The sequence below is a fragment of the Priapulus caudatus genome, unplaced genomic scaffold (genome assembly GCF_000485595.1).
Source record: "Priapulus caudatus unplaced genomic scaffold, Priapulus_caudatus-5.0.1 Scaffold160, whole genome shotgun sequence".
NCBI classification, from domain to species: domain Eukaryota; kingdom Metazoa; phylum Priapulida; class Priapulimorpha; order Priapulimorphida; family Priapulidae; genus Priapulus; species Priapulus caudatus.
Genome location: NW_014577221.1, coordinates 151,315 through 160,422, shown reverse-complemented (window position 1 = coordinate 160,422; position 9,108 = coordinate 151,315). Strand labels below are relative to the sequence as shown.

The 9,108-nt window shown below is 40.7% G+C and overlaps 1 protein-coding gene across 7 annotated transcripts in view; it reads left to right on the top strand.

The window, feature by feature from the left end:
• LOC106806438 (intraflagellar transport protein 52 homolog) overlaps nucleotides 1-9,108 on the top strand; it is a 13,036-nt gene that overhangs the window by 1,501 nt on the left and 2,427 nt on the right. For 3 of the 7 annotated variants that reach the window (XM_014808369.1, XM_014808373.1, XM_014808375.1), the window contains exons 2-11: nucleotides 3,030-3,154; nucleotides 3,539-3,626; nucleotides 3,919-4,048; nucleotides 4,250-4,388; nucleotides 4,578-4,704; nucleotides 5,114-5,269; nucleotides 6,413-6,567; nucleotides 6,915-7,002; nucleotides 7,739-7,847; nucleotides 8,025-8,170. In XM_014808369.1, the coding sequence (XP_014663855.1) occupies nucleotides 3,030-3,154; nucleotides 3,539-3,626; nucleotides 3,919-4,048; nucleotides 4,250-4,388; nucleotides 4,578-4,704; nucleotides 5,114-5,269; nucleotides 6,413-6,567; nucleotides 6,915-7,002; nucleotides 7,739-7,847; nucleotides 8,025-8,170 (1,263 nt within the window). Of the gene's footprint in view, nucleotides 1-1,549; nucleotides 1,584-1,640; nucleotides 1,828-3,029; nucleotides 3,155-3,538; nucleotides 3,627-3,918; nucleotides 4,049-4,249; nucleotides 4,389-4,577; nucleotides 4,705-5,113; nucleotides 5,270-6,412; nucleotides 6,568-6,914; nucleotides 7,003-7,738; nucleotides 7,848-8,024; nucleotides 8,171-9,108 lie in introns of those variants that run through there. The other 4 variants (XM_014808370.1, XM_014808371.1, XM_014808372.1 and 1 more) reach the window with 4 other exon arrangements.

The following is a 9,108-nucleotide window of genomic DNA, read 5'->3' as shown; positions in this document are numbered from 1 at the left end:
TGTAGTAGTGCTCATAGGGTCTATGTCCAACCTGGGTACGGTCCAGTATATACCGGAACGTACCCTGGTATTGGTAACTATCTGATATGGTTAGAGTTAGGGTTAGGGTTAGGAAGTAGGCGTAGGCAATTAACTCCCTAGACTCGTTAGTAGAGTAGGTGATGTACGGTCCGGCATATTAGATAGTACCAGGGTACATTCCGGTATACCGGACCGTACCCAGAGTACGTTCCGGCAGTACCCTGGGCCTGGGGGACATAGACCTTTCCAGCCCTAGTAGTAGTAGTACTAGCTCTAGTACTATAACCCGTGTACAGTTGCCACTGGGCTATAGAACGAGCCATTAAGGCGCTTATACCCGGCTATAAAACGTCTGTGGTAGGCAATTAATGCCTCTTATCCGAAGTGAATATGCCTTAAGTTATATCAGCTACTCAAATTTAACCTCTAACTATTGTTGAAATGGTCTACTTGTGGTATTTCTGGTGAACAAACATTCGATTTGCGAACTTCAAACGGCCATTTCTGGCGGCGCTGCAGCAGTTGAGCGATCAAAAAAGATTGTAATATTAGTTTTGTCATGAAAGATGAACAAATTACTATTATTAATTTGTTACTTGATAACAGCAATGTTTTTGTCCACAACCAACACAACCCGCCCACCCCTCCACGTGTGGAAATACATAGTTCCCACTGACTCGCTGGAGTTAGCTCTAGTAACTATAGCCTATAGGCTAGTATAGCCCGCATACAGTTGCCGCAGGCACAGCCACAGGGACTTGAGGCGAAAAAAAAAAAAAGTGTTATATATATAAATAGGGGAAGGGATATTAATATATATAACACTTCTTTTTTTTTTTCGCCTCAAGTCCCTGTGGCCGCAGGTTGCAGGCAGGCTGCGGCAACTGTACAGTGTACGCGGGCTATAGTTACTATAGCTCTAGTACTATAGCCGCTTACATTAGCTCTAGTACTATAGCCGCTTATATTAACTGCCGCTGGCCAGCGGCAGTTAATGTAAGCGGCTATAGTACTAGAGCTAGGCTGGAGTAAGTTCTCGTAATGACTAATGGCTGATGCTATAGCCCAGCGGCAACTGTACGCGAGCTATAGTACTAGAGCTATAGTAGTACTACTACTAGCCACGTACGCGGCGATCATGTGACCTATGCCATGGCCAGTATGGGCCAAGGTAAGGGCCTACGCCTACGCACGTTTTTACTTTTTCAGTTTTTGTCTTTGGCCTTTGCCACGATTCCCCAACTGTAATATGAACTTTAAGCCTTAAATATATCAAAACTGTCACTCATTTTATTTAACTCACACGGTAAACTTACGTATCATCAGAGATCGTTGGTAGCTATAAGTTCTAGTAGCTATTACAATGATTCCGTCTTCAACGTTCTTGTTTTACCGCTAGATTCGCCGTCCCTCCATAACTCCATTGAGCCAAGGCATTGAGCCATTGAACATCGCATTTACATAACCCAGTGCAATTGGTCGATGCCGAATAATTCAGCCAATCATAGATCACGTATGAAATGCGTGACCATTGGTGATTCAATATGGCGCCTATAACAGAGGTAAATATTGCTGTAAATTGCTATTTTATTTCGTAACCTCGTAAATATTAGTCTTCAAAATCCAAGAGATCATATCGAAGACGAAAAGAGACAAAGTTGATCAAATAGGCATTGACACAATTTTGGCCTGTAAGCCGAAGGCCACCGTAACCTCAGAAGAACGTTGCATTTTACAAAACGCAGACTCGCAGTGCCAGTGGCTGGAGGTACGGCAACCGTATCTTAAATTGTCTCGAGGCTACGGGTACGGCAGTCCATTTGCGCATGCGTCGCTTTCCAACACCATAGATTATTTTTGGTACTATGAAACGCGTATATAAGATCGCCGAGTCGGTTTATAGTTAGTGTTACTGTTAGGGTTATGGTGAGGTTATGGTTAGTACTAGTAGCCGTTACGTTAGGGATAGGCCCATAGGGTGACTGTTTGTACTTGTGTGTGGGACTGCCGTACCCATAGCCTCGACACATTAAGATACGGCTGCAGCGCATGCGTAGTAAGATACGTCTGCCGTACCCGTAGCCTCTGCGTTTACAAAATTGCAGAGTAGATATTACTAGTATAGTTCATAGGGTCTATGTCCCCCAGGGTACTGCCGGAACGTACCCTGGGTACGGTCCGGTATACCGGAACGTACCCTGGTAACTATTTGATATGGTTAGGGTTAGGGTTAGGGAGTAGGCGTAGGCGACTCCCTAGACTCGTTAGTGGAGTGGGCGAGGTACGGTCCGGCATATTAGATAGTGCCAGGGTACGTTCCGGTATACCCCACCGTACCCAGGGTACGTTCCGGCAGTACCCCGGGGGACATAGACCCTCTCAGCACTAGTATATTACTGTCTCTGACTCTATCATTCTCTCCCTTCTCGGAGTTCTCCTTTAGTTAGATGCAAACTTGAGGCTTTTTCTACTGCGATCCGCAGTGTTGATCTGTCTTACTGCTATTTTACTCTAACATTAAAGTCATGTTATTTCAGTAGGAAGTAGGTATTTAATGATACGTTACATGGTTAAATTTGGTATATTGTTTTATTTACGTAAATTCTGAGTTTGTTTACAAGCTACATGGTGTTCTATATCAAAGGATGTCAGGCTCCTGCAACATGAAACAGTTGTAGAGCCTGGTCGGGCTAACAATGTGTGTACTAGATCTAACTGTGCTGTAGGCCTACTTCAACTTGTACCTTGGTGTACAGTAAGATTGTTAATCTTATTGAGTCTCTGCCAGAGTGTTGTACATCATCGGTAGTTTAATCCTTAGATAACTGGTGACAAACCCGTCATATCACTTTGTGATCTGAGCCACAATAGATTGACAGTCCCCAACGTTGAAATCCAGATTTTTACACAATGAGAAAATTCCCTTCTTCCATCCATATACCTGACTTTTATCATAATATATGAATATATGCATGATTTATATCCAGTTTCAATTTTTGTTATTTCAGAACATGGATACCAAAGATAAAGAAGGTGTAGTGCTTATAAATGCGTCCAAGAAAGAGCTGTGCACAATTCACAGTGGTTTCAAGTCTCTACAAAGAAAACTTAAAGGGGATTTAAAAGTTGCAAGGTGAACTAGAAATTATGGCTATTGTAAAATATTCAATAAACTGTCTAATTGTTACAGCTAATGGGTGATGTTTTAAGATGCTGGGATTCATCATCTTGCAAAGTAGAGAGTATGGTTATATTATCCAAGGATAAAGTCTTTGCCTATATACTTCTTGCAGAATGAAACAAAATAGTGCAACAATTAATTAGTTAATTGGCTACAGAAACCAATTTGTAGTGAACTGAAGACAACTATAGTTATACTATATATAGTTATATTATACTTATAACAACTATGGTTATAACTTATAACCATACAGTTACTGTACACAATTAAAAAGTGTAAATGCATCGATCATAATTGTTCATAGTGTGTATAAGTATTAACTCTATATTTATACAGCAACAAAGATCCGATAAACAATGCAACTCTATCACATGCTAAAGTCTTTGTCTTGGGTGGATCACGAGAAATGTTCACAGCATCGGAGGTAAGTGCAGAAGAGAAAGCAGAAGGGTGCAATTGGAGTTTAGATTTATACACTGAGGTGACACTCTAAGATTATTGTTACTTCATTATTTCATCGGATTTATGCAGATAATCCTATTTAATTGTATGTAGACTTGAAATAAAACAAATACAATTCAGCTTGTAAATGGAATTTAAATGGTATGAACATGGTCCTGGGTGGAATAAAAAAACTCAAGTTAATAAGTATAAAGTAATAACAAAAATTAGGCAAAACTGTTGTGAGAATCTCATGTAACTTGTTTTTTTAATAGTTGGAGTCACTCAAGAACTACATAGATAATGGAGGCAGTATGTTAATCATGATGGGAGAGGGCGGAGAACCAAGATTTGAGACAAATATCAACTACCTATTGGAACAGTATAAGATAATGGTCAACTCTGGTATGTGAAGTTATCAAAATAGTATCTTACACCTATCTTTTTTTACAGCAAAAACCTGATTTAAATGGAAATTATAATGGTCATGGCAAGATTAAATGAATTTCTAATGGAGTACCTTTTTTATCACTGTTTATTGTATTAACTAGAGACACTTCACGAACTTCAGATAACTCACATACTTGCTCTGTTGATGATTTGCAGATGCCGTAGTCAGAAATGTCTACTATAAATACTTCCACCCGAAGGAGGCGCTTGTTTCTAATGGGGTGCTGAATCGCGCTATCAGCCTGGCCGCTGGAAAGGTGGTTGTAACGGGGGAAGACGACTCTCTTAATTCACAGTAAGATGGTTTCTGTCTTTGTTTGCTACATGGTGAGGTGGGCTACAATAAATAATATCTAATGTTAAAATCAGCACCCTAAATTACAGCATTTTTTTGCTAAATGATACTAAGACATTCAACGGAACGTAGTTTGTCCACACTAATTCTGCTGGTACACTGTTGTGTAAGTGAACATGTTTGTTTTAGGGCACTCACATTTGTGTATCCATTTGGTGCGACTCTAAATGTGCAGAGACCTGCGGTGGCTGTACTATCAACAGGCAGTGTGTGTTTTCCTGTTAACAGACCGGTGTGCGCGTTGTACACAAATAAGGTATCTTGAGCAACAGATAAAACTATATAATAGACTTATAAATAAATTGATAGATGGATGAGTGAATTTATACTGCAATACCACAGTTAATGGTGCCCCAATTAGTACCTCATCATTTTAGCACTCTGAGAAGACTGCATCTTGTACCAAACAAATTGCAATTCATTAATGGAGGCAAGTGTCCGAATACAGAACATGTAGAGAGCAGCCACGTGTAATTGTTTATACAATTGGGACAGCGCAGATAAATGAAACCTGCATTGTAATTTTTTGAGAAACATGCTGATTTGAGCTTCTGGTAAGGTAGACGGCTGTTTCGGTTAACACTAATATAATAATGTAAGTTTTTCAGGTACATATTCTGTTCGCCAACTACTGGTATTACTGAGATGTTGTTCATCTCTTACAGCACCAAAGCGGCAAGATTGCTGTTGTTGGCTCTACCTACATGTTTTCGGACAGCTACATTGATAAGGAGGACAACAACAAGATCCTGGATGTCATCTTTCAGTTCCTAACGACCGACGAAGTGCAGCTGGATGAGATTGATGCAGCCGATCCTGAGGTAGGATGAAGCCCTTCTCGCAATGCTGCCCTTGTACGAGGTTTGCTATTAGATGTTACTCGCGAACAAGAGGGATGCATGCAAACTGAAACTAAAAAAGTGGTTATTTATTCTTAGTAATTGATCTATTTGTCTGGCATTATTCTTAGGCAGCGTTAGCCAATCGCTGTTGTAAAAGGACGTTATAAAAGATACTGTGTGGAATCAAAGTGTGGCAAATTTTGATGCCCACACGTGAGATACGTATGCACTGTTCTAGGCTGACCAACCTAGGGACAATATCTAAGTAGGACGTGGTAATCTTTATCAGACTGATGGGTTAGTTATGGTTAGGGTTAGTTGTGGTTAGGGTTAGCAGGGCTCAATTTTAACAGTCGTCCGGTCGTTCGTGACGACTGGATTTTCTCTCGGGCAACTGCAAATTGCTTCCGTTGTTGTCCGGTTTCCAACCTCTATAAAATCAATAACCTGAGCTCTCTATACCAGTCTTGGCGGTACATGCACGTACAGTATTCAGGTATTTGAAATCTGGTATCTCCCCGAAAGATCTGGTATCTCTTTTTTCAGATTAGTAATTTCAACAATTGCGCGCTTATTTTCGTTCATCGCTCCTGGGCGATCGATCGCGTCGCCGGGCCACCAGCGCGCGCGCGGTTCATTTTACATACGGCCAGGGGTTGCACAATATGCTGCAAACGTACATGTCTAGACGCATTGTCTGGCCTTGCCTTCTATACAATGTATGAACATCACGTGTATGTACATGTATCGCGCGCACGTGTATGTACATGTATCGCGGCGCACTTGCTCTACGCCCACTCGCTCATTTGTCATTTGTCATTGTAATTCGCCAGCCAGTTTTACTATAGAGATCCTGGTCCTTTTGCTTTACAGCCACTGAGCATCACGTGAGAGAGCTGCAGTGCAGCACATGTTTAAAATAATTTATCCCGGACAGACAAAAAATCATTGAGGGACGACAGTATGCTACTCTTCTTGGTTGTCCTCCGGAGCAAGCCCAAAAAAACTTTAAAATTGAGCACTGGTTAGTTGTGGCTATGGTTAGTTGTAGTTAGGGTTAGTTGTGGTTAGGGTTAGTTTACACGAAAGCAAGAATATAAACACGTGTTTTTTCTCCTGCAGATAGCGGACTACAACTTTATGCCGCACACTGGGGAGCTTGCAGAGGAACTGAAAGCCTGCCTACACGAGAGTGAGGACGTGCCACGAGATTTCACTCAACTGTTCGACAGCGCCCTCTTTCAGCTCGATACGTCACTAGTCCCAAAGATAATACGGTATACCGCTTATACTCGTATATATTTTACATTATCGGATGATAGTTGTACCAGACATCAGAGAAAAGTAGTAAAATTAAATTAAATGTCTTGTGCCCTACTGGGCTACTGGCCTACTGGGCTAGTGAAGAGATTCTCTCAGTTTCCACTGACGGGTGCCACCGCATACAAGGCTCTCTTTTTGGCACTACCACAGAGAAAAGTAGTGTAGTATACAGATTCATATCACTGGGTCTACAATCTATGAAAAGTCAAAAATGTTATATCACTCGGTGTCAAACGCAGTCCTGTGAGGTTTTGTGTGATTTGTTTAATGACTGAGAGACTTATGTCCTGGTTTGACACAGTGCCTACGAAGAGCTACATGTGAAGCACGAACCACTGACCCTCATCACACCTCAGTTTGAGACACCATTGCCACCACTCGATCCCGCTGTGAGTAGTCTCTGTGGGATATGTGCAGGCCCGAGTTGAGAGTGGGTGGTAAATGTATCAGTGTATCGATTGTCACGAGTCGGTCATGGGTAATATTTATATATATAATGGGTAATAGTCTGAGCAGTATACTTCGTTAGGTTGTATAATGACAAATGGAATACAGTATTTTTCTCAGCCTGTGTTTCTGTTAGGCTAGTCAGTTGATAGGTGAGCAGGCAACAATTATAGGAATATTTTATGGCGATGCCAGTGGATCATTGGTACCAAATTATGACCATTGTAAACATAAAGTATTAGTATTTAGACAGTTTGCAGGGGTAGAAATTAACTTTTGAACACGGGAGTCCAGCGGACTCCCTACCCTCAAAAAGAGGGCGTCTGTAGCAAAATGAGGGAGTTCGCAGTCTGAGGGTAAAAATTAAAAATATTAACAATAACGCATGTGCTTATTTTTAAGATTCATGCGGTTGCACGTCTGCCAAATTTTCTTTGGACATTAGCTGAAAAAATACGGTATTTCCGCGAGGCCGTGCTCTGGAATGAACTATAGTTAGTATGGCAGAATTTTTAGGGAGTCACACGGACTCTTGCATATGTCAAATCAGGGAGTCCGACAGTAAATCAGGGAGTATTTGACTCCGGACTCCCGTTAATTTCGCACTCTGAGTTTGTGTTTCTAGTATGGAATAATTCTTCCGTGGATCTGTTAACTACATGTGTTCTTGCTTCACAGGTGTTTCCTCCTCAATTCAGAGAACTGCTGCCCCCTCCACTCGAACTATTTGACCTCGATGAGAGTTTCTCCTCAGAGAAAGTTAGGCTGGCACAGCTGACAAACAAATGTAAGTAAATATAAGATGTGGTATGCGTATATATCTATGACATAACATGCATGTAACCGACAGCAAAGTGTTTAGTGAACCACGGCGAGATTAAACTGTAATATGCACTAGTAAGAATGAATTCTAATGTAAAAGTCGACCTTCAGAGTGTGAATCTAACTGGCTTGACTGGCACAGGTTCGGATGATGACATCGACTACTTTGTGCGAGAGTGCGGAGACATTATGGACATCACGAACAGCCTGCCCCAGGGCAAGCGCACCTCCAAACACGTGCTGGAGTTTGTTCTTAATCAGCTCGTCGAGTACAAGAAAATCAACCAGGTATGTGAGGGTAATGGTTGCCGAGGGTTACCATATGCCAACAAACAAATGCAGTAGCAGCATCGTGGTGCATGCATGCTGCATGGATTGTTTACCATGGTATTCATGTATATATTTAACATGAGCAGGTTAAAGCTGCTCACTTCTGAAATCCGTCAAGGCATCTAATCAAAATTGTATTATATATGCAAGCATTTTGTGCATGAAAATAATTTGATTGGATAGATTTATCACAAATTGCTGCCTTGATTTCTGATGTCTACATCGGGAAAAGCGTCCCACTCCTTTGTGTGGAGTAATATATACAAAGCTACTCAACTTCTGTGCGTACATATCTGTGCATCATTAGAGCATGGAAAATAGTGTGTATATTTACTGAAATTCGTATCATTGTGCAAAAATTATGAGATTTATTCAGCAAGCATGCACTTATCTGAACCCCAGTGACACTGTCTGCGCACAATCTAGTAAATTTCGAATGAAAAGGCAGTTTATTGACATTTTGTAAACTATATTCATCACTTCACAAGCTTGTTTGTGTTAATATCGACGTTTTTGGGACTATTTTTATGAGTCATTCAAGAACTGGTAGTATGTATACTATGTATACAAACATTTATGACAGCTTTTTTCATTTAGTAATACAGATTAAATGATGAGTTCCACATTCCATCCTCTGGAATCATAGTACAATAGTATAATAGTACTCGTTCTGCATGATTATATATAAATGTATATATGGAAATTATCATGAACTTACACTGCGTAGTAACAGCAGGTGTAGTAGATATGAGTTCATGATCATATATATATATATATATCAGGAGTAGATAATAGGGAGGAGTGTGACATCAATAAACAAGGGAAATTCGTCATTTACTAGCCTTATAATACCTACGATTTACTACGCGTAACTCATCCAACTTGAGCTCAAATCG